General features: G+C 47.5%; 1 protein-coding gene across 2 annotated transcripts in view; it reads left to right on the top strand.

Moving 5' to 3' along the window:
* Positions 1-25,455, top strand: part of gtf2h4 (general transcription factor IIH, polypeptide 4) — a 105,716-nt gene that overhangs the window by 3,952 nt on the left and 76,309 nt on the right. For both annotated transcript variants that reach the window (XM_072259156.1, XM_072259155.1), the window contains exons 2-3: positions 12,815-12,938; positions 15,535-15,639. In XM_072259156.1, coding sequence (XP_072115257.1) covers positions 12,826-12,938; positions 15,535-15,639 — 218 coding nt within the window. In that variant the 5' untranslated portion in view covers positions 12,815-12,825. The remainder of the gene's footprint in view (positions 1-12,814; positions 12,939-15,534; positions 15,640-25,455) is intronic.

Below are 25,455 nucleotides of genomic sequence, written 5' to 3'. Positions count from 1 at the left end.
GAACCTTGTCACGATGGCTTGGAGCATAGCACAACAGAAACAGAAGAAATTCCGCAGATGCAGGAAATCCAGGAGAACGAACGAAGGAAGAGACACCCACACCAGAGTGGAGTAAACAGTCAGGCCAGGAAGGGTCTCAGCCCCAAACCTGCTGAGTTTCAGCAGCATTTCCTGTGTAGTACAGACCCTTCGGCCCACAATATTTTGCTGTCCTTTTAACCTTCTCTGAGAATGATCTAGCCCTTCCCTTCCACGTAGCCCTCCAATTTTTTAAATCATCCACATACCTACGAGTCTCTGAAATGTTATTGATGTGCCTACCTCTACCACTATCCATGCAACTACCTGTGTTTACTTAAAATCAATCCACCATCACCCAAATCTCCTATACTTTCCTCTGATCACATTGTATTAGCTATTCTTGCCCTAGGAAAAAGGTGCTGGCTGTCCACTCAATCTGTGTGGCTTATTGTCTTGGACCACAAGATAGAAGAGCAGAATTAGGCCACTCGACCCATCGAGTACCTGCCGCCATTTCACCACGGCTGATCCATTTCCCCTCTCAGCCCCGATCTCCCACCTTCTCCCCGGATTCCTTCATTCCCTGATTAATGAAGAATCTCTCAACCTCTGCCTTAATGACTTGGCCTCCACAGCCTCCTGTGGCAATAAATCCCACAGAAATACCACTCTCTGACTCGTACACCTCTGTCAAGTCACCTCTCACTCCAAGGAGGAAAGTGCTAGGTCACTCAACCTTCCTTCATCAGAAATGCTCTCTAATCCAGGCAGCATCCTGGTAAACCTTAGACACGAGATTCTGTAGATGCTGGGAATCCAGAGGAGAACACAGAAAATGTGGGAGGAATTCTGCTGTTCAGGCAGCATCTGTGCAGAGGAATAAATCCGGATAAATTTCCTCTGCACCCTTTCTAAACCTTCCACATTCTTCCTATAATGAGGTGAGCAGAACTGAACACAATACTCCAGGAGTGGTGTGATCCAGGTCAGTCACGTGCTGTTCACGTGGGAGATCTGGGCAACCCTAACCATACGGGTCAGAGTGGGAATGTGATTGAGAGTTAAAGTGGGACCCACCCTGCGGGCGGACTGAAGGTGCTCATCCAAGATGCAGGCCGCATCGTAAGCACTGAATGTAGACGCCCAGACTGGAACAAGTGCAAGTGGATCGCTGCTTTAACTGGAAGGACGGTACAGGCCCCTAGGTAAGAGAAAAAGGGCAGGATTTACACTTCCCATGGTGGCATTGGAAGTGACACAGGAAAGGGAGTGGTTGCTGGAGATAGAAAAGTTGGATCAGTGTGTCACAAAGGGAAGGGGGAAGATGTGTTAGATGATGGGATCTTGTTGAAGGATTGGAACATACAAAGATGATTCATTGAATGGGGAAGGGAGCTATAATCGGAAAGAGAAAAATAAATATTAGCTTTATTTTGTTAGGTATACATCGAAACATACAGTGAAATGTATTGCTTACCCCATTGCTCGCGACGTGCTGGGGGCAGTCCACAGCTGTTGCCATGCGTCTGGACCCATCATAGCATAGCCCACGGGGGGCTGTATTGGTTCCCTTCCTGTTAACCCTGTACACCTTGGACTTTAGACACAAAACTGAGACATATCATCTGCAGGAATTCTCTGATGTCCTAGCAATAGTTGGGTGTGTAAAGCGAGGGTGGGAGGACGAATACAGGGTCCTGGTGGAGGACTTTAACAAATGGTGCAAGCTGAATCATTTGTAGCTCAACATCAGTAAGACAAAGGAGGTGGTGATGGACTTAAGGAAAATTATAAGCCTGCACGGCTTCCTGTTACTATTGATGGTTAGGACGTGGATGTAGTGAGGCCCCACAAGTACCTGGGGGTGCATCTGGATTGACAGACTTGAGTGGAGCACCAACACAGAGGCTGTGTACAAGAAGGACCAGAAACGCCTGTAATTCCTGAGGAGACTGAGGTCCTTTGGAGTACGTAGGTCTCTCCTTCACATGTTCTACCAGTTTGTTGTCGCCAGTACAATCTTCAATGTGGTGGGGTGCTGGGGCAATGGCATCAACACGGGTGATGCCAACAGGTTCAATAAACTGATCAGAAAGGCTGGCATTGTTATGGATGTCAAACTGGACACACTGGAGGCTGTGGTAGAACAAAGGACCCCATGAAAAATCCTGACAATGCTGGAGAATGTTTCTCACCCTCTGCATGAACAGAGGAGCACTTTTAGTCACAGACCAAGCCACTGCGCTGCTCCGAGGAGCACGATGTGAGGCTCATGCTTGCCCTTGGCCATTTGGCTCTATTATGTGTCAACCTATAGTTGGGGAAGCGATGAACCCCTCCCCCAACTCCTTTAGACTGCTTGAGGTAACTTTTTATTATTCTTTCAATTCTCTTCTAATATTTCTATATCTGTGCACTTGTAATGCGACTGTGACACCGTAATTTCCTTTGGGATCAATAAAGTATCTATCTATGCCCACAACTCACTCACCTTAACCGTACGTCTTTGGAATGTTGGAGGAAACCGGAGCACCCGGAGAAAACTCTTATGGTCACAGGGAGAGCACAGAGCTCCTTTCAGACAGCCTGATCAGTGACGGGGTGTCCAGGAGAATAGTTGAGAGCAGAGAGGAGATGTGATCAAGAGCAACTGTAGTAGTGATGAAGAATGATGTGACGCAGGATTGAAAGATGTTGAATCCTGGTGGGTTGAGTTAAGAAACTGCAAGGGTTAAAGGACCCCGATGGAAGAGAAGTCTTTTGCATGAGAATTCATCAATTAGTCTTTCTCACGTCCTGGGTATTGGATTAGCAACTTGCATTTCAAATGCACCTACACTATTTTGAAGGCTGTGCATGCGAACGACTTGAGAAACAGGGGGTATGACCTTGCAGGGTCTGAGTCTGCAATTCACATCAGGCAATCAGCCTGTTCCTGTAGTGTCTTTTGGAAATTATATAACTGCTTGCTGAGCTCTCTGCTGGAACTGTCATCGAAGATACGTGAGACGTGGTGTCTGCCTCTTCTGCCCCAGCTGCTGTCATTGGGTGGCTTCCATTACGATTGTTCACGTGTCCTGGATCAGCTTGCATCACTAAAATAACCTTTAGTGTTGGAAGGTGCCCCAAATCCTCAGCAGACGTGGAGTCAGACAAACCTCAAAAATACCAAGGTGGCTAAGGTATCGGAGGGCCTGATCAGGGAAGTGGGTTTTGACGAGTTTCTCGAAAGAAGAAGGAAATGGATGGTTGGGCAATTTGGGTCTGGATGTCCAGTCTGAAAGCAATGGCCGGCACGGTTGGTGGGGGGGGTGGGGGGAGGTGGTTGAACATTGTATGCATCGAGATGAGAAGCGGATGACTATATTTACCTTGAGAGGGTTATTGTGTAGAGGTGTACAGCATGCAAGCAAACCCTTCAGCTCCACTTGTCCATGAAGACCGAGCTGCCCAATCCCATTTTCCTGCATTTGGATCTTTCTCTTCCATTCCTATCGATTCCACCTACCTGTCTAAATGCTTTTCTTTGTGCTGTAATTGTACCTGCATAAACCACCTCCTCCAGTAGCCTGTTTGATACACCTTCACCTTCTGTTTTCAGTCTGTTCCATACACTCATCATCCTCCATTTGTCAGCCTGTCCCCGTATGCCTGTCACCCTCTGTCGGCCTGTCCCGTCACCCCCATCAGCCCGTCACCCCCGTCGGCCCGTCCCCGTATGCCTGTCACCGTCGTCGACCCGTCCCCGTTCGCCCGTCACCCCCCCGTCGGCCCATACCCGTACGCCCGTCACCCCCCCGTCGGCCCGTCCCCGTATCTCCGTCACCCCCCCGTACGCCTGTCACCCCCCCCCGTCGGCCCATACCCGTACGCCCGTCACCCCCCCCCCCCGTCGGCCCGTCCCCGTATCTCCGTCACCCCCCCGTACGCCTGTCACCCCCCCCCCGTCGGCCCGTCCCCGTACGCCCGTCACCACCCCGTCGGCCCGTCCCCGTACGCCCGTCACCCCCCCCCCCCCGTCGGCCCATCCCCGTATGCCCGTCACCCCCCGTCGGCCGGTCCCCGTACGCCCGTCACCTCCCATGGGCCGGTCCCCGTCACCCCCCGTTGGCCCGTCCCCGTACGCCCATCACCTCCCATCGGCCTATCCCATACTCTCGTACACCCGTCACCCTCTGTCGGCGGTCTGTCCCGTACACCCTGACTCCAGCCAACTTAGCTCACGGGTCATTGAGCCATACCAGCCTGCCAACCACGACAAGTTAGTCATCGTCTTGTTGGATTCGTCTGCCCATGCAGTTAAATCCATTTTTTCCTGAATCTCTTCAGTACTCTTTGTAACACTTCATTGGCCTTTCTGTGGTTTGGTGAAGGAGGGGGAGTGTGGAGAGGATGTTTTCTATGATGGGGTGTCTAGAACTAGAAGGCACAGCCTCAAAATTGAAAGGTGACCTTTTAGAATAGAGGTAAGGAGGAACGTTTTTAGTCGGAGTAAATCTGACAGTGGTGTAGGCCAAGACCGTGGGTATATTCAAAGCGAAAATTCATTGTTTCCTGATCGGTCAGGGCATCAGGGGTTATGGTGAGTAGGCAGGTGTATGGAGTTGAGTGGGATCAGCCATGATGGAAAGGCGGAGAAGACTGGATGGGCTGAGTGGCCTCATTCTAATTCTGCTCCCTTGCCTTGTGGTCTTATGAGCATAGACAGGGTGAATGGTCACTGTTTCTCCCTCTCTCCCGCCCCCAGGGTAAGGGGTCTAACGGTGAAAGGGGAGAGATTTAAGGGGGGCAAGAATGGCAATTTTTTTTTTACAGAGGATGGTGGGTATACTGAATAAGCTGCCGGAGGATACGGTAGAGGCAGTTACGTGTGAGATCCTCCGTTGGCCAGAGTCGACCATTAATGTTGCATCCCAGATGTCTAGAACATGCAGGAGTTGCCCGTCAGCATTGGATTCCACTTGGGACTGCCTTAGGGGCTCCAGCTCCAGAATTTCCCTCAGGGTTTACTCCTGAAGCCTTCCCCTTGAGCGGGTGTAGGCGCAAGGCAGCAGAGGTTCCAGATCAGAGTTGTGTTTCTCCCGGATGATGTGCCAATCACAGCTGACGAGCTCACATTTGCCCATTCTCCTGTCAGTAGAAACAATTCTGCCGGGCTTAGTATCTAAGCCACACATGAAAGCCAGGAGCTGGACTTGGATTTCAGAGGTAATTTGAGAGGCATGCCATGGGAGCACTTAATAAATAATGGGAGCTTATCCCCACTACACCCCCCTTTCCCACACCAACTCTGAGGTTTAGGGAGATATGGGACAAACACAGGCAAGTGGGTCTCGCCAAAGTAGTTACTTTGGTCAGCGTGGATGAGTTGCAGTGATAGGGTTGATCCTGTGCTCTGTGATTCTGTAATGGAAAGAGATTTGTGAGGGTTACGGGGCAGTGATCGGACATCGGTAACGGGCTATTGCGCTCACACTGTTTAAATTTGGAATCTTTTCCTTGAGGGATGGGAGGGAAGTTGGGCTCGTTTTCAATATAGTCGTTGAAGATTTGTTTCTGTGACCCTGCACTTTGAATCGCTACCTGGCCTCTCAGTCAGAACCAGTGTTAACTTGAAATGTGAGACTTGGCCGTCTGTAAAGATGTTGATCCCTTCTCTCCAAGACTTGGCTGCCTCCTTGTCGAGGCAAAAGGAGCAGCAGCCAGAAATTTGAGTAAAAATTTTGAGAGTTTATTAAGTACAAAATTGAATAGTTAACAGCTGGTGACGGTTGAGTAAGTGGTTCACAGCAGATGGTTTACAGCGCTCCTTGTTCGCAGCGTTTTCCCTTCTCCACTGTCTTCCTACGCTCCTCGACACTCTCCTCTTTCCTGCCTTTATTTGTTCTCAAACCGATGTAAATCCTCAAAGTTCAAAGTAAATTTATTATCAAAGTTCATAGATGTCACAATATACTACTCTCAGATTTATATTATTGCGGGCATTGACAGTGAATACAAAGAAACACAATAAATAGAATCAATGTAAGAGCAGACCCAACTAGATGGACAAAGAACCAGAATGTGAAAGACAAAAAAAAACTGCGATGGGGGTCCCCGATGATGGATGCTGCTTTCCTACATCGTTCTATGTAGACGTGCTCAGTGAGGGCTTTACCTGTGGTCTGACCAGAGTGACCTAATTTCATAGGTTTTAGTGGTCAGCTACGCTCCCAGGTAACCAGACAGCTCAGTCATTATTTCCCACTGTCTCCCTCACACAGGTTATACTCAGCCTGAAAGTTCACTAGGATGTTGCCGGGACTGGAGGACCTGACTTGCAGGGATAGATTGCATAGGTTAGGACCTGGAGTGCAGGAGAATGAAGGCAGATTTTTGACAGAGGTAGACAAAATTATCAGGGTTTACATAGGGTCAATGCAAACAGGCTTTTTCCACTGGGGTTGGCCAGCCTGCCTGTCACCGCTGGCGTTCAAGGCAGAAACAAAGTCCCCCCCATCTTTGGCGGTGTTCAGAGCTTCCTTCATTGTGTCACTAGCTTCCTCTCGGTTTTCACTCCTGTCAGTCATGCAAGTCCTGGGTGGAGACTCAGGAATACCGTCGCACACAAATATAAATGCATTCTTCATTGCTGTTTCCATAACAATTTTGTCTTACCAGTCAGGGTTGTTAGCCCAGAATTGAACCCCCGAACCCAGAGGACCAGTGGACCACTCTTTGTCTGTCCTCTACCCTTTGACCTGTTTGACATGGGTGACCCTGCCAAGAGCCAAAGCAGAAAACCCTGACTCCAGCCGACATAGCTCTCCGGGTCATTGAAGCCGGCAAGCCTCCAAACCACGACAAAGTTGTGGTCCTCTTGGAGGCTGGGGTAGGGTGAGACTACAACTTGAGGGTTAAGGGTAGAAGGGTCAGAGGGTGGAAGGAGCTGCCAGCAAGTTCAATCTCAACATTTCAGAGAAGTTTGGATGGGGAGGGGTGTGGAAGACTCCGGTCGATGGGACGAGGCAGAATAATAATTCGGCACAGACTCTGATGGGCCGGAGGGCCTGTTTCTGTGCTGTAGTGTCTGTGACTCTCTGACTCTAACCCTGCTCCGACTCTCTTCCAGGAGAGCTTTGGTTTCACAAACAATTCCTCCCATCCCCTTGTGTCCAGCAGCTTAATGACCGTGCAGATTTGGCCTGCTTTGCCTTTGTTCCCGATCTCTGCAAACAACAAGCAGATGTGTCCTGTCTCCCAGGGTAACGACAAAACCAAAGACCCATGTCGCACTGAGCTGGAGCAACAAAGCACGGGGACTTTACACTTCAACAGCACAATTCTTTAACCCTTAATTCTTCCCCACTGTGTCTAACTACTATAATTTTACAAATGATCAGGAGGGCTTTGTCCCATACTTGGGATGCAAAGGCGTGGAGCACAGACGTGTCACTCTATAACACTGGGTTTACTCCTGGGAAGTATTCCATAGAAACAGTGGGGTGAATACTGCCGGTTAAGGCTTGCACCAGTGCAACACAAGAGTATTGTAATACTAAGTACAGATCTGTCACTGTGTAATACCAGGGTCTGGTACTGTACTGGTGAGGACTAGTCCATACCTGTGTAATGCAGATGTGCAGTACTGGAGGACGCAAGTTTAGACCCATGTCATACCAGGATGCAGTACTGGTGAGTCTCGGTCAGAATGAAGTTTGTTATCATTGACATATGTTGTGAAATTTGTTGATTTGTGGCAGCAGTACAGTGCAAGACATTAAAAATTACTATATGTCACAATAAGAAATACAGTGGATTCTGGTTAATTGGACCAATTGCTTATTTGGGACAACTCTTAAAAGAAAAATAACTAATTAAGAAAATAGCTGGGATTCCCTAATTCATTAGGGACACGATGCCACTTAATTGGGACAGGAGACTGTTGCCGAACAGTTTCTGGCTATAGTCAGTCGCATGCACTTGCAAGGCCGTTTTAAAAACTACACTGTACTTGGAGTGAACTGTTTTTATCTAAGTAGTGTCAGCTGCATGTATTTGTGCTCAAAAAGCAGAATTAGGTTTAATATCACCGGCATACATTGTTAAATGTGGCATAGTAACGAATACATAATAAAATCTACAAATTACACTATGTATGTATGTGTGTGTATGTATGTATATATTTAATATATATATATATTTTAAAAGTTAAATTAAATAAGTAGTTCAAAAATAGAAAAAAATGTAGAAGTGGTGTTCATGGGTTCGATATCTATTCAAAAATCTGATGACAGAGGGGAAGAAGTTGTTCCTGAATCGCTGAGTGTTTGCCTTCAGGCTCTGTACCTCCTTCCTGATGGCAGCAGTGAGACGGAATGGGTGATGGGGAGGCTGGTGCCCATGATGGAGCTGATTGACTTCACAACTTTCTGCAGCTTATTTCGATCCTGTGCAGTGTTCCCCACCCCCGCCCCAATACCGGACAGCAATACAGCCAGTTAGAATGCTGTCCATGGTACGAATGTACAAAGTTGCAAGTGTCTTTGGAGACATACCAAATCTCCTCAAACTCCTAATTAAAATTAGCCACTGTCATGCCTTACTTTGTAACTGCATCGATATGCTGGACCCAGTTTGTTACCCAGAAACTTGAAACTGCTTGACCTTTCCACCACTGATGTCTCGATGAAGACTGGTGCGTGCCCTCGTCTTACTCTTCCTGAAGTCTACAATCGATTCTTTGATCTTACTGACGTTGAGCGCACGGTTGTTGCTGCAATACCGCTAAATCTTCCTGCTGTACCCCACCTCATCAGTGATATTTCTCACTGATAATTGGTGACCAAGAAGCAGTGAGACAACTCAGAACCGTTTTGCTCACTGCGGTTTCAAGCATTTAGGCTTGGAGATGCCAGAAACGCCTGGGAGTGAAAATGAAGCAATTTTGCTACTTCAACTTGTGAGGAACTAAGAAGAATTTGAAGATATCAATAATTATCTTGAATATTTCAACGTAAATGAAGACTTTGAAGACGCAGTCATGCAAAGCATTGTATGAAGGAAGTCCAGTATCTGTACTAGGTGCCTGCACTGATTTTTTTCAATTGAAAGAACACAGCAGAGTACACTGGATGAATTCCTCTGTCAATAACTATTGGGAACTAAGTACAGTGGTAGTATTGGTAGTGTTCTAATTCGTTCTGTATTTCATTTAAATACATAATTTGTTGGTCAGTTTCTTTTTCTATATTTTTTTAAACCATTTCCATGAAATCAGCTCATTGGGGCAGCCGTTTAATTCAGCCAATGTACTGTTCCTGATGTTCCCGATGAACCGGAATCTACTGCATATAAAAATAAATATGTAGAGCACAGCAGTGTCTGCGGGTTCATGGACCGTTCAGAAACCTGATGATGGAGGGGAAGAAGCTGTTCCTAAAGCGTTGAACGTGGGACCTCAGACTTGCTGATGTTAGTAATGAGAAGAGGGCATGTCCCGGGTGATGAGGGTCCCTCACTGATTTTTATTCATCTGTTAAGGTACAGTGTGGAACAGGACCTTCTGACCCTTCAAGCCCAGCAACCTCCCCCCCCCACCTGATTTAATCCTAACCTAATCAAGGGACAGCTTACCTGACCAACTAACCTACTAAACGGTATGCCTTTGAACTGTGGGAGGAAACCCACGTGGTCATGGGGAGAATGTACAAACTCCTCAGAGGCTGTGGCGGGAATTGAACCCGGGTCACCTGTACCATAACGCGTCGTCCTAACCACTACGCTACAGTGCCACCCTAACAATGGACGCTGCCTTCTTGAGGTGCCGCCTTTTGATGATGTCCTCGATAGTGCCCGTGATGGAGCTGACTGAGTCTACTGCAGCCTCTTTCGATCCTGTGCATTGGAACCAGGCAATGAAACAGCCAGTCAGAATGCTGTTCACGGAACATCTGTAGAAATGTGCTAGAGTATTTGGTGAGACATGGGTCTATCCCTGTATAATAATGAGGTTCAGAACTACCCTTGTTTAATACAGAAGTACAGTACCACTAGGTCTGTCTCCATTTGATGCTGCGCTACAGTTGTACTGACTACAGGACTATCCGTGTGATACAAGGTACCACTCTGTCATACTCTAACCCTTGCATGAGCTGCTGGAAGAGCTTAAGCAGATGATTTGAGTTTTATATGAGGCTGACATTTAACAGTTGCTTAATTAGAGTGCAGCAAATTAAACGAGAAATCCCTCTTGACCGCCAGTGAAGGCAAGTACAGACATCTGCAAAGTATGCCTAATGCACCTGTACGGTTACCACCAGCTCCCCTTCCCTTTTCATCTCACCCTGACAAGCACATTCCTCCTCCTCCATCTTCCTCACGCATTGTAGCTTCCCCTTAAATGTGCTTTGCTTTTTACCATAGCTATCTCTTTTAGGAGCTGGTTCCAAATTTTCCCCGCTCTGCATCTGCTGAATTCACGATTAGAGCTATTTGTGACTCGCTCATATCTTTGGGCCCATGATAGGGTAAATGCCAAATAAAAACAAATGAGTTCCAAATACTAACATAATATTTAAGCGCCGCATCGTGTCTTATCTCTTTCCTTTCCAAAGGGCAGAGGATTTATTATGGGCCCTTGTGTAGCTGGGAAGCGGAGTGTTATCTGTGATTGGTCTGTAGTGGGTTTAATGTTGCTCGCAATCTGCTTCACCATTGACATTAAATCTTTTTCTCTGCCTTTTTCCCTCAGCTTCCTCTTAAGTGCCTCACAGACACAAAGAGATTACTGCAGATGCTGGAAATCTTGAGCAACACACATAAAATACTGGAGGAACTCAGCAAATCAGGCAGCATTTAGGGAAGTGAATAAACAGTCAGCATTTTGAGCCGAGACCCTCATTAGGAATCCAGATGGAGGATCTCGGCCTGAAGCGCCACTGTTAAGTCCCTGCCATAAATGACCATAAGACAAAGGAGCAGAAGTAGGCCATTCGGCCCATTGAGTCTGCTCCGCCATTTTATCATGAGCTGATCCATTTTATCCTATTTAGTCCCACTGCCCCGCCTTCTCACCATAACCTTTGATGCCCTGGCTACTCAGATACCTATCAATCTCTGCCTTAAATACACCGAATGACTTGGCCTGACCTGCTGAGTTCCTCCAGCATTTTGTGTGATTTCCCTTTCCACTAGGTTCAGGAACAGTTATTACCCCTCAAACATCAGGCTCTTGTACCAGAGGGGATAACTTCACTCAGCCCAACACCAAACTGATTCCACAACCTACAGACTCATTTTCAAGGTCTCTTCATCTCACGTTCTTGACATTTATTGCCATTATTATTATTTCTTCTTTTTTTGTATTTGCACAATTGGTTGTCTTTTGCACATCCGTCTTTATAATTTTTCATTGAGTCTACAGTGTTTCTTTGTGTTTACTGTGAATGCCCACAAGAAAATGTATCTTGGGTCATATATGGTGACATATATGCACTTTCATAATGCATTTACTTTAAACTTTTTGAAGTGCCTCCCCACTTTCACCTCAACTGCACCCTGTAACAGAGACTTCTATGCCTTCCTCATTCCCTAAGCAAAGGTGGTGTGGGTTAACTAGGAAATGGGCACTGCCCATGGATCTCACTGTAGGGTGCTTGTGGTTAACCTCTGACCTCCTGGTGAACCCATGGGATCATATTGCATGAGAAAGGACATTCAGCCAGTCTAGTCCATGTTGGCCATCAAGCACCCATTGATGTTGATTTTCAAAGGTATATTGAATGACAGAGAAATGCATACGATATACATCCTGAAATACTTTTTCTTCGCAACCATCTGCAAAAACAGAGGAGTGCCCCAAAGAATGAATGACAGTTAAGTGTTAGAACCCCAAAGCCCCGAACTCCCCCTCCCATGCAGAAGCAGCAGCAAAGCAACGATTCCCCCTCCCCCACCAACAAAAAAAAAACATTAGCACCCCTCACCGAGCACTCAAGCATGCAGCAAAGCATCAATTTTACACTAATCTCGTTTTATTCACCCAAAATTCACATCTCCCTTCCAATTCCACCACTCGCCTGCACAGTCAGAGCAATTTCCGGCAGAAAATTAACCTCCCAGCCAACGTTCCCGCTAATTTTTTTTTATAGCTGCGCGGCCCACCCATTGTTCTGAGCAGGAAACTTTTACACGACCTGGAAGCTAAACTGAACAATAAACCGTGGGTGAGCAGTTTATTAACAGTAAGCTACCGACTTCCATTCTGTGTTTATTGTTACAATTTGTAATAATGGTGTAACTTGAAACACTGGCAATGTAAATACGTTGAAGCTCTAAAATGTTACAAAGTAATGGTTGTGCATTTATTATTTAGAAAATTTATGGATTATATTCATGAACACAATTACAGGGTTTTTCATGAATATATTAAGAGTTTTCAAAATTATCTAGCATAATTTTAAAATTATATTGACATTATATAAAAGAAAACTTCAGCTGTGCAGTAACAAAGGCTATGTGCCCGGGAGTATTTCAGTTTCTGCATAGCTACGCACCCGCACAACTTAGAGGGAATATTGCTCCCAACCAGGAAGATAGGAGTGCAGCCCTCACGGCCCAATGGGGGAAGGTGGAAACTCCATAGGGGTCAGAATTGAACTCAGGGTCAGTGAGGCAGTGGCTCTATCAGCTTCTATGTGCTCCCAGGGTGATGTAATATAACTGGGAACAGGCACTGGATTTCGGCTTCACAGCCGCTGCTTGCTAACCTGGCTCTTTCTCCCGCCTCCCCCTTCCCTCTCCCTGCCTGCAGCCAGGCCAACCATGCAGCAGGAAAAGCTGAAGTGCAAGAACCTCCATGAGTACATGAGGAGTCTCAGCCCGGCCATCCTCGACAAGCTATACAATCACCCGGCCACCTGCCTGGCCGTCTTCAGGTAAGATGCAGTCGGTCATAGTGGGCGTGGTGCAGCCAGTGCAGAGTTACAATGACCCAGTTACAGTGGGCACGGTCTGATTGTAGTGAGAATGGTGCAGTTACAGTGGGCACAGACTGATTACAGTGGGGATGGTGCAGTTACAGTGGGCATGGACTGATTACAGTGGGGATGGTGCAGTTACAGTGGGCACGGTCTGATTACAGTGGGGGTGGCGCAGTTACAGTGGGCACGGTCTGATTACAGTGGGGATGGTGCAGTTACAGTGGGCACGACCTGATTACAGTGGGCATGGTGCAGCTTCAGTGGGCACTGCCTGATTACGGTGGGCGCAGTCTGATTACAGTGGGGATGGTGCAGTTAAAGTGGGCACAGTCTGATTGTAGTGGGGATGGTGCAGTTACAGTGGGCACGGTCTGATTACAGTGGGGGTGGCGCAGTTATAGTGGGCATGGCCTGATTTCAGCAGGCACTGCTTGATTACAGTGGGAGTGGTGCAGTTACAGTGGGCACGGTCTGATTACAGTGGGGATGGTGCAGTTACAGTGGGCACAGTCTGATTACAGTGGGGATGGTGCAGTTATAGTGGGCATGGTCTGATTACAGTGGGGATGGTGCAGTTATAGTGGGCACGGCCTGATTTCAGCGGACACTGCTTGATTACAGTGGGAGTGGTGCAGTTACAGTGGGCCCAGTGTGGTTATAGTGAGTGTAACATGGTTATACTAAGTATGATTACAGTGATGTATGAAGTTTACACTAGATGGTACTTCCATAAGACAGGAGCAGAATATGGCCATTAGCTGATTTATTATTCCTCTCAGCCCCATTCTCCTGTCTTCTCTGTTACCTTTGACAACCTTACTAATCAAGGATCTGTCAGCCTCTACTTGCCCTCCACAGCCACAGATTCGCCACCTCCGGCTAAAGAAATTCTTCTTCATCTATATTCTAAAGAGATGTTTTTCTATTCTGAGGCTGTGCGCTCTGGTAGTATACTCTCCCACTATTGGATTTTAAATATTCAGTAGGTTTCAGTGAGATCCTCTCTCATCCTTCTAAACCTCAGCAAATACAGGCCCAAAGCCACCTTAGCTAGAACAAGCTAAAACAGTGATAATGCAGAATACAGTGTAAAAGCCACCGAGAAAGTGCAGGGCAAATAGGCAATATGGTGAGAGATCGTAACATGATAGATTGTGAGGTCAAACGACCATCTTATCATCACAAGAGTCTGGTAGAAGTTGTCCTTGAGCCTGGTGGTACGGGCTTTCAGGCTTTTGCGTCTTCTCCCCGATGAGGGAAGAGGGAATGCCGGGGTGGGTGGGTGGGCTCTTTGATGATGCTGGCTGCTTTACTGAGGCAGCGAGAGTCGATGGAGGGGAGGCTGGTTTCCATGATGTGCTGAGCTGTGCCCACAGCTCTCTGCAGTTTCTTCCGGTTGTCGTACCAAGCCATTATGCATCCAGATAGAATGGTAAGAGTCGAAGGGGACATGGGGTATTTCTTTAGTCTTCTGAGGAAGTAGAGTCAGTACTGAGCCTAGTGCAGTGATAGTGACTGCTGTGCACCTGGAAGTCCAGCACAATTAAAATGATAAACACAAGGAAGTCTGCAGATGCTGAAAATTCAAAGCAACAGGCACAAAATGCTAGAGGATCTCAGCAGGTCAGGCAGCATCTTTGGAACTGAATAAACAGTGGGCATTTCGGGCCAAGACCGCTCTTCAGGACAATGAAAATGATGCCATCCCACCGATCTCTCATCCAGGGGTCATAGAGCCCTGGAGTCCTACAGCACAGAGTCAGAGCCTTTGCCCAACTGGTCAGTGCTGACCCAGGTGCCCAACCACATGCTGGGGAAAATTACATTGCCCCACTCTAGAAAACCTGAATTCAAGATGCTGGAGTTGAACCTAGGCTAGCTTGTAGCACACACCACAGCACCGTGGCAGGCACTGCCCATCATTGTGTACCGAAGATGGGAAGTAACAATGGGAGAACATTAACCTGTGGAGTAGCTGAAACCGGAGACATCGAAACTCAGTGGTGTCCTTTCCCGGCTGACTGACACAACCATGCACACGCAACCCCAGCGCACCCCACGGCGAAGTAAACCTCGTGTGAAATTTCCACCCTAGAAAGCTCAAAGGTGGGGGTGTTAGGGTTTGGGAAGGAAGGATTTAAGTGTGGGAGTGAATAAACTCAGGATGGGTACGATGGAGTGAGACTTGGGAAGGGTGTAGTGGGAGGGAAGGAGTTAAATGAAGGGGTGATAAGACTTGGGAAGTTGTTGGGTGAATAAGATAGAGTAGGATGCATTTGTGCAGGAGTGAGACCTGGGAGGGGTGCAGCGGTAGGGGGAGGGAAGGACAGGGGTGAACAGACTGTTGAGGGGTCTGGGGTAAATGGTGGAGTTCCCAAAAGGACAACATCACAGTATCCTGCCAACATGGAGAGAAGACAACAGGGAGCTGAGTATCAGGCCAAATGTGTAACGGGTCCCTGTGCTCCTCTTTCCTGGCTGTGTCCAGTCCACTGTTGCGGTAGGAGTGCTCTTGCTGTACTAAATGCTTCCTTTTCCTTCCCTTTCTCAGGGAACTGCCGGAGCTGGCTCGGAACTACGTGATGCGACTGCTGTTCCTGGATCAGCCCTTGCCCCAGGCTGGCATCGCCTTCTGGGTGAAGAAGGATAGCCAACGGTATAGTTCCACCACACTCACTGCCACAACTATCGTCGCACTGTGACTTGACAGGTTGGAGCAGAAATCCCTTCCCTTGAAAGAAGTTTCCTCTGTGTCATTGAGGAAACCGGCTTCAAGAGAAGGTTTTTCTGAAGAAACAGGCCCTCAAGCCCTCTGAGTCTGTGCTGACCACCAGTCATTAACCACAGTTATGGTACAAGATGCTGATAAGACCATCTTTGTAATATTGTGCTCAGTTTTGGTCAACCTGCTGTAGTAAAGATGCCCCAAAGCTGAAAGAAGCGTGGAGGAGATCTGTGAGAAAGTTGCCAGGACTCGGAAGGACTGTGTTATGAAGAGAGGTTGAAAAGGCTGGGACTTAATTCACTGGAGTGTTAGAGAATGAAGGGTGATCTGACAGAACAGAGGTGTACAAATTCATGAAGGGCGGAGGGATAGAGTGAACGAGCACAGTCCTTTTTCCCAAGGTGGGGAATCAAGAACTAGCGGGCACAGGTTTAAGGTGAGAGGGCGAGAGATTTAATATGATCCTGAGGGGAAAACATTGCTGTGGTGGGTGCACAGTATATGGAAAGAGGCAGGTACATTAACAACATTTCAAAGGAACTGGGACAAGTAGATGGGCAGGAAAGGTTTAGCGGAAGGTGGGTAAATGGAAATCTAGGTCAGTATGGATAAGATGGGCCAAAGGGACTATTCCCATGCTGTGTAACTGTATGACTGTAACTACCACACAGATTCCTAAACTCACCTGTGCACTGGGGCAAGTTACAACAGGCAGGTAACCCACAAACCCGCTTGTTTTTGGGTCATTGGAAGAAAGTGGAGCACCCAGGGGAAATCCATGTGGTTACAGGTAGAACATGCAAACTTAATACGTGGTGCCAGAGGTCAGGACTGAACGCAGATCCCTGGTGCTGTGAGGCAGTGGTTCCTCTGACAGCAATGCTGTGCTGCCTTGCTTCTATATTTCCTCTATCAGATGCCTCAACGCCGTTAAACTAAAATGTATAATGTGTGCAGAGGACCTGGAGTCAGCCAAATGCCCTCCTGGGTCTCTCCTGGTGTTCAAAAATGTTAACTTTGTGCTCAACCTGCTTTCTTTCCTGTTATCAATAATCCTTGATTCTCCCAAAATCTAAAAATCTCCCTCAACTCTAAAACTAGAAATTAAGACGAATTTAAAAAGTAATAAGATTTGTAACTGTACCACCAGCAGTTCAGCTCTGCAGGATTACCTGTGGGCTGCATCTACCTTGGACCTAAATAAGTTGCTAGGCAACCCCCGTTGACCCCTGGTGATTTTGCGATCCAGATGTTCAGATTCAAGAATGCGGCTTAAAACTTGTTACATACGGTCATTTTATTAAGTAGAAACAAGAATGAAGAATGAACAAGTAAAGACAAAGATAAAGAAGTCGTTGTTGTTTCAGACTCAGACTCGAAATAAACAAAACTCCAGTGATAACAATTAATCTATAAAATAGCCAAATTCAAGAGGCTTGACAGCTGCTGGAGAAAAACTAAGAAGCTTTTCAAAGCTTAGAAAAATACAGGAGCAATCATACCACAAGTACTGGAAAATTCACTGAAGAATTACATGTACCCTCGGTGGCCACTTTACATGTATACATCTGCTCATTAATGCAAATGTCTAATCAACCAATCACTTGGCAGCAACTCAGTGCATAAAAGCATGCAGACATGGTCAAGAGGTTCAGTTGTTGATCAGACCAATCATCAGAATGGGGAAGAAATGTGATCTAAGTGACTTTGGCCATGGAATGATTGTTGGTTTGAGTATCTCAGAAACCGCTGAGCTCTTTGCATTTTCACGCGCAAGTCTCGAGAGTGTACAGAAAATGGTGCAAGAAAGCGAAAAACTATCTGTGGGTGAAAAAGCCTTGTTAGTGAGAGAGGTGCGAGGAGAATGGCCAGACTAGTTCAAGCTGACAGGAGAGTGAAATAACCAAGCTTTACAACAGTGGTGTGCAGAAGAGCATCTCTGAACTCACAAGATGTCAAACCTCAAGTGGAAGGGCTACAGCAGCAGAAGACCATGACACAGGCACATGAGGTATCTAGTAAAGTGGCCAAAGAGTGGAAATAGGTGATTATATAAAAAATAAAGCAAGCATAGGAAAGTCAAATGACAAGAAAAGTAACTCTGCTCATAGAAATTCAACCCTACAGAATTTACAGATTCACTGCCCAAAAATGTGAGATGCAGAATAGATCTCCCTCTCAGGGAATATATGTGGCAGAGAAAATGGTAACTAAGTCAACAGAAAATTACTTTTCAACTCTCCTTTCTTGATGTATATGTTGATGACTCAGCTTTGCATTCTGCAGCACTGAATTGCTGATGAGAGAATCGTGAATTGTATTTTTCTTTTTAACTCACCTTGATGTCTAGCTTTAGAGCTGAGAAAACTTTTTTGAATTTTGGGAGAAATGAAGGATTGTGGATAAAGATAAAGAAAGTATGTTGAGGAACAAAGTAGAGATAACCTTATTGAACCCTTACTACAAATGCAAAACCCCTAACCATGCTGGATGTATTAGTAGGCCAAGCAGACTAAGAGAAGAGTCAATGTCCTAGTATCACAAAGTTTCTTGACATGGACGAAGTGGGTGGGAAGGAGTAATGGGAGCACAATATGAGGAAGAAGATGGAAAAGATGTCACCTGTACATTGAAGCATCCTGTGAAATGTGTCATTTGTGCCAAAGCAAATCAGAGAGAATTGTGCTTGGGGCAGCCTGCAAAGTGTTGCTACACTTCCAGTGCGCACAACTCACTAGCCTAACCTTAGGTGTTTAGCATGTGGGAGGAATCCACAGCGCGCACGGCGAGAACTCACAAACTCCTCGCAGACACCGGTGGGAATTGAACCCCCATTAGTGAAGAAATTGCGCAAACCACTGCCCAACCGTGCCTCCCCATTAAATGACCAAAGGTTTGGCAGTGTAAGGTGAAAAGCACTGCTTTAGAAACAGGCATGGAGTTTAACAGCACAGGGTCAGGCACTATTCCTGTGCTGACCCTCAAGCAGATCTTATCGATATGTACATAGTCATGAGGAGCACGGATAGGGTGAATGCACTCGGGTCTTTTCCCCAGAATTGGGGTATCGCAGACTGGACAGCAAGGGTTTAAGTTGAGAGGAGAAAGATTGAAAAGGAACTTGAGGGTCAGTTTTTTTCCACAAGGGGTGGTATCTATGTGGAATGTGCTGCCACAGGTACAATAACAACTCTTTTAAAAAATAAACATTTGGATAGATATGTGAATTGGAAAGGTTTAAGTTGTGGGTGAAATGCTGGAAAGTTGGGCTAGCTTGATGGGGCATCTTGGTTGGGCCGAAGGGCCTGTTTCCCTGCTGTGTGACTGACTCGAAGCACCCATGTACACTACTTACTGGTAAGATGGTGGTGAGTTCAGACTCACTGATCTCTCAGGGGTGAACCAAAGGTGTTTTGTTTTTTCTTTGTTAAAAGTCTTTTTGACGGTTGCAAGATGGTGCTGAGCTTCGAGTGCTGCTTGCTGATTGGAGCAGCTGGACTTGGTGTCAGCGGAGCTAGCCAGGGTGTCACAGGAGCTGACCTTGGTGCAGACAGTGTGGCGGGGGCCATCGGTGCATGATGGCAGTGTTCAGTGTGACCATGGCTGATTGACCTGGATGATTCCTTTGCGATCACAAAACCCTGTTGGGCATTGCTAATGTGAGGTGCCACAGGCTTGTTTCCCTTCTTTGGTTAATTGACGGACAGCGAGGCAACTGCATGGCCTCAGATGTGGTGAGGTCTAGGCCTCAAGCCGTGGGCGTGCCTGCTGCTGCAGCACAGGTGGAGGCAGTGTAGCTTGGCGTCCATGCTCAGATAAAGACTGGTCTCTCCCGTCAGTTCTGCCCTCCAGTGTTTGATCACGGAGGGTCAGGCTGGATTGCCAGTGTCTGCGCATAGCAAAGAACTGTACCATTAATTTGTGCGACATATCGTTTGGGCTATGTATGTATGTGTTTTTTTTTCGTGACTTAAGTTTTTTTTGTTCACTATTTTGAAAGTGCTGTGTATGTTTTACACCTTGGCCCCAGAGGAACAGTGTTTCATTTGGTTGTATTAATGTATGCTTGAGTGATAATTAAACATGAAATTGAATTTGAATTTACCTACATACCTACACTTTTTTTGGTGTGTGTTGGCTGGGGGATGGGGGGGGGTGTAAACCCACATAGTTCCATGCAGAATGTGCATACTGCACACAGAGGGCACCGGAGGTGGGCATTGAATCTGAATTACTGGAGCTATGAAGCACTAGCTGTGCCAGTGTCTCTCCCTCTGCCACTGCAGATACAGAGGGGCCCAGCAGTGTAAATGCAGAATGGTAGGATCATTATCTGTAATTTTGACCTTAATATTGATCTTGCAAGGGTATAATTTGTCCAGAAGTACCATTCCTCCGCCTTACTTTGAGCTTCCCTAGAGTGAAATTGGAAGCAATAATTATCTGGACACCTATCAGATGTTTGCCGCAGTCCATTCTGAGCAATGCAGTCTGTAACCTGACACAAACTGGAGATGATTAAGCAATGTCATTGGAAAAGTGTAACTCACCGAACACCTTCTGCTGGAAACTAATGGCAGACTTGCTCTGTATTGATTACAACTGGTTAGTACTGTTTACTCAGTGCAGCTGATGATGAAGTGGTGAGGAGGGCTGGGGCAATATGATCACACCGCTCAATGCAGGATGTGTTAATAAAGGAGGTTCGACGCTCCGGAGTGAATAGAGTACATGGATGGCACGTTGGCTGAGTGGCAGGAGACAAAGGCTGAATAAAGGGAGCCTTTTCTGACTGGTTGCCTGTGGTGTTCCACAGGGGCCTGTGTTGGGACTGCTTTTGTACATTGTAAGCTAATGATTTGGATGATGGAATTGTGGCAAAGTTTGCAGACGATACAAAGATGGGTAGTGAGAGGGACAAGTAGAGTTGAAGCAGGGAGGCTGCAGAAGGATTTGGAGAGATTAGGAGAAGTGGCAAATGGAATACAGGGTCGGGAAGTGTATGGTGATACACTTTGGTAGAAAGAATAAAAGCAAATACTATTTTCTAAACGGAGAAAATTCAAAAATCTGAGTTGCAAAGGGACATGGGAGTCTTTATGTGGGTAATTTGCAGGCAAATGCAATGTTAAAATTCATTTCATGAGGACTTGAATATAAAAGCAAGGATGTAATGTTGAGGCTTTATAAGGCATTGGTGAGGCCTCACTTGGAGTATTGTGAACAGTTTTAGGCCCCTTATCTAACAAAGGATGTGCTGGCATTGGAGAGGGTTCAGAGCAGATTCACGAGAATGATTCTGGGAGTGAAAGGCACATTGTATGAGGAACAATTAATAGTGCTGTGCCTCTACTTTCTGGAATTTAGAAGAATGAGAAAACATCTCATTGAAATCTACCGAATGTTGAAACTCCTGGATAGAGAGGATGTCTCCTACGGTGGGAGAGTCTAGGACCAGAGGGTATAACCTCAGGGTAACAGAGGTGAGGAATTTCTTGAGCCAGAAGACGGTGAGCCTGTGTAACTCGTTGCCACAGATGGCTGTGGAGGCCACTTCATTGGGTGTACTTAAGACAGAGGTTTGATAGGTTCTTAATTAGTCAGGGCGTGAGAGGTCACGGGAAGCAGGTTGGGAGATGGGGTTGAGAGGGAAATGAATTCACCCATGATGAAATGGTGGTGCAGACTGGATGGGCCAAATGGCCTAATTCAGCTCCTGTGTCTTATGGAGTGTACTGTTTGCACTTTAGCCGCACCCCACACGCTCCTCTTCCCTCCTCCCACCACTCATGTCTCCTAAGGCTGTGGGCTCACATCCCCCACTCTGCACTCATTCCCCGGTGATGTCTGCACTGACGGGGGCTCCAAACTGCTGGGGGAGCTCGGTGGGTCTGGCAGCATCTGTGGGTGCGAAAGGACAGTGTGTGATTCACTACCCACCCAGACCCGGAATGTGAAACACACTGCCCCATTCTGTTCGGGGGTCGGGGGTGGACAGTGTGTGACCCACTACCCCACCCAGTCCCAGAGGGGGAGAGGACAGTGTGTGACTCACTACCCCACCCGGTCCCAGAGGGAGAGAGAACAGTGTGTGATCCACTGCCCTGCCCAGTCCCGGGGCGGGGGAGGGGACAGTGTGTGACCCACTGCCCCGCCCGGTCCCAGAGGGGGGGAGGGGACAGTGTGTGACCCACTGCCCCGCCCGGTCCCAGAGGGGGGGAGGGGACAGTGTGTGACCCACTGCCCCGCCCAGTCCCAGAGGGGGAGTGGACAGTGTGTGACCCACTGCCCCGCCCGGTCCCAGAGGGGGGGAGGGGACAGTGTGTGACCCACTGCCCCGCCCGGTCCCAGAGGGGGAAGCAGAATGCATGAGCTATATCTCGACTACATCACATTGACTCTGAAAGATCAGATGGAGGGGAGGGGAAACACTCAGCTGGACAGGACCCTGTGGCTGCCTGGTATGGTGCGTGTGTGTGACACAGATGGAGCAGCACACATCAGTGATGTTCACCACCATGTGTTCAGCTTGATCAGACAGTGTGGCGGTGGGTCGCGCAGTGTGGCGGTGGGTCGCGCAGTGTGGCGGTGGGTCGCGCAGTGTGGCGGTGGGTCACACAGCGGTGGCGGTGGGTCACACAGTGTGGTGGTGAGTTACACAGTGTGGCGGTGGGTTGCACAGTGTGGTCGTGGGTAGTGCAGTGCGGTGGGTCGCACAGTGTGGCGGTGGGTCACAGCGCTGGTCGTGGGTTACACAGCGCCGGTCGTGGGTTACACAGTGTGGCGGTGGGTTACACAGTTTGGTCGTGGGTTACACAGTGTGGCGGTGGGTTACACAGTTTGGTCGTGGGTTACACAGAGCTGGCCATGGGTTACGCAGTATGGTCGTGGGTCACACAGTGTGGTGGTGGGTTACACAGAGCTGGTCAGTAACTGCTCAGGAGGGCAGGGCGGTGCTCTCAATGGATGCTGCCTGACCCACTCAGTTTCTCAAGCATTTTGTGTGTTATAGTCATAGCATGAAAATGGGCCAGTAAGCCTAACTAAGGTGCCCACCTAAGCCAGTCCTATTTGCCTGCATTTGGCCCATATCCCTTTCAACCTTTCCTAGCCATGTACCTTTAAATGTTAGTGTATCTGCCTCAGCCACTTCCTCTGGCAGCTCATTCCAGATAGTGATCACTCCCTGGCTGAAAAGGTTGCCAGTGTTTCCTGTTAAATTTCTCCACTCTCGTCTTAAACTTCTGCCCTCTCTCTTGTTCTTGCTTCCTCAAGTCTGGGGGAGGGGAGAAAGACTATGTATTAACCCACTCTATGCCACTCCTGATTTTATACTTTGTAAGATCTCCTGCACTGCAATGAGAAAAATCCCAACCTGCTCAACCTCTTGGGTTCCGGCAATGTGTTCAGGCTCAAGTTTAATTGTCAAGCGAAACACCATTCCTCTGGGGTCACACACAGCAAACAGCACATATAATTAAGATAGCAGAAAAGCACCCTAACAAAAAATAATGTTAACAAGCAGTGATGTAGCCCAGGTCTCTGAGTATCATGACCTGTAGATTGATGGTCCTGGAGCAGCCCGCTGCAGCCGCAGACGAAGGGAATCCAGCCTCTCTCTGCTGGAGGGGCCAGCTCCCAACCTAGCGTGGAATCTGGCGACACACAACCAGCTCCGGCGTCAGCAACAGGCGATCCTGACCGTGAATGAGGGGCTGCTCCACGTCACAACCGAGGCTACGCAGCTCCCTCGACGTCAGTCTCGCCAGTGAGTCAGTGAACTGAACTTCCAGTATACTAGAATACCGATATCCAACAGGGTCTTGTGATTACAACCTAACGTCCCACACCATCCTTCGGATGGCGTACACCTCCGTGCAGTGTCGCTGATGCCTTTTTCCCTGGGTGGCTGCAGCATGGTGCACAGCAACAGCAAGTTCACCTCCACCGTTATCCAGCAACTCAGTCGTGAGGTAGATCTACTTGGTGTTTTTAATATCCTACATGCAAAGAATACTTAAATACAAACAATTACACCTTTCATTAGACTCAGAAAGGCCGCTGCGTCTGAGTGTGCTGCCATCTTACTGGAACATCCCTGTAATTCCCTTTGTACACTTTCTAGTTGAATGGCACCTTTCTATTGAGCTGGTGTGCCTCAGGTTCCCAGCATCTGCAGAATCTCTTGTGCCTCCTGACTCCGCAGCCTCGCTGGAGGTGGAACAGTGTTCTATGGCGGCCAGATGAGGAAGTCTGTGCGTGCTTTCCCCTCCTATTTCTCCCCCCCCCCCACCCCCATATCACTGGTGTTTGTGTTCTTTTTCCAGCTTTGGAAAAATAAAATCAACATATTCGAACAATACACACAAAATGCTGGAGAAACTCAGCAGGCCAGGCAGCATCTAGGAAAAGAGTACAGTTGACGTTTCGAGCCAAAACCCCTTTCGGCATATGCTCTTGTTTCAAATTAGAGTATTATCTGTTTTAGTGTTGGTAATTATCATTCTACAAATTTTGTGTGTGGACAAGTGGACTTAACTGATCCAATCCAGTTTGATTTTGGTTTGGATCATTGACATTCACTTCATCAAATCTTACATTGATGCCCAAGCAAGGACCCTGGTATCAGAGCGAGTGTTGTATGGCATTTGTCCCCTTCAAGCCTTAGAGAGATTCCGGATTGGTGCACGTGATTCCCGCAGGGAAGAGATAGATAGATTTATTTATTTATTTATTTATTTGTCACATGAACACCAAAACATCTAGTCTCACTTGTGACATAACTTCAGCTTCTTGCCACTGTGTTGTAATGGTGACATTAGATTCGGACTCAGATTCACACTGTGTAATGCGTCATTTGAGTTAATGACCAACACAACCTGAGGATGTGTGGTGGGCAGGTGGTAAGTGTTGCTAAACACTCTTGTGGCAACATAGCATGCCCGTAATGTTCAGCATCCAACAAGCAATAACAACAAAATACAGCCCTATCCATCCCTTCTTCCTCCTCCCCACACCCACACAGATCGGCCTCTAACCCTCCAACCCCAGGGCAGGCTACCTGTGGGTCTCTGAGCTCTGGACTGAGACTCCAGACTTGCATTGGACTTCCAAACTCCAGATCCACCGACCTTGGGGCTTCAACCTCCATAGTTGCCAACCTCTGGGCCTCGATCATCAAATTGACATCTTGCCAAGTACATCTGTGTACAGGTGCAATGAAAAACTTATTTTCAGCAGCATCACAGGCACAGAGTGTCAGATATACGACATTCAGAAGAAAAATTGCTTTCTACTTTGTGTGGGTAGACAAAGTTAAGTGCTGTTAATTTCTCTAGTGTCCAAGTTGGGACATTTCACCACCCTAGCACCGCTCAGTGTATGCAGGGAAGACCAGGTCACGTGGGCTGTTTCATGCTGTGTCTCTGTCTCCCTTGTGTCAGTTCAAGCTACGTGTGACTCTTGACCTCTCAGTCTACCTTGTCATGGCTCTTGCGTAGTATCTACCAGCACTGTAACTATTAACACTAATCTGCATTCCTTTCTGAGGAGATTGAAGTCAGTGAGGCTCCCCCTTCTCCATCTTAACTGAATTTTACAGGAGCACCATGGAGATCATCCTGACAAGCTGCACCTCCATCTGGTATGGGAGCAGCCAAGCAACGGACTGGAAGTCTCTACAAAGGACTGTGAGAGCGCCTGAGAGGACCATAGCAGTCTCCCTACCATCCATCGAGGATACTTATC

This window comes from Mobula birostris, chromosome 5 (genome assembly GCF_030028105.1).
Source record: "Mobula birostris isolate sMobBir1 chromosome 5, sMobBir1.hap1, whole genome shotgun sequence".
In the NCBI taxonomy this organism is placed as follows: Eukaryota; Metazoa; Chordata; class Chondrichthyes; order Myliobatiformes; family Myliobatidae; genus Mobula; species Mobula birostris.
The sequence above is the reverse complement of the archived record's forward strand: the minus strand, read 5'-3'. Positions and strand labels throughout refer to the sequence as shown.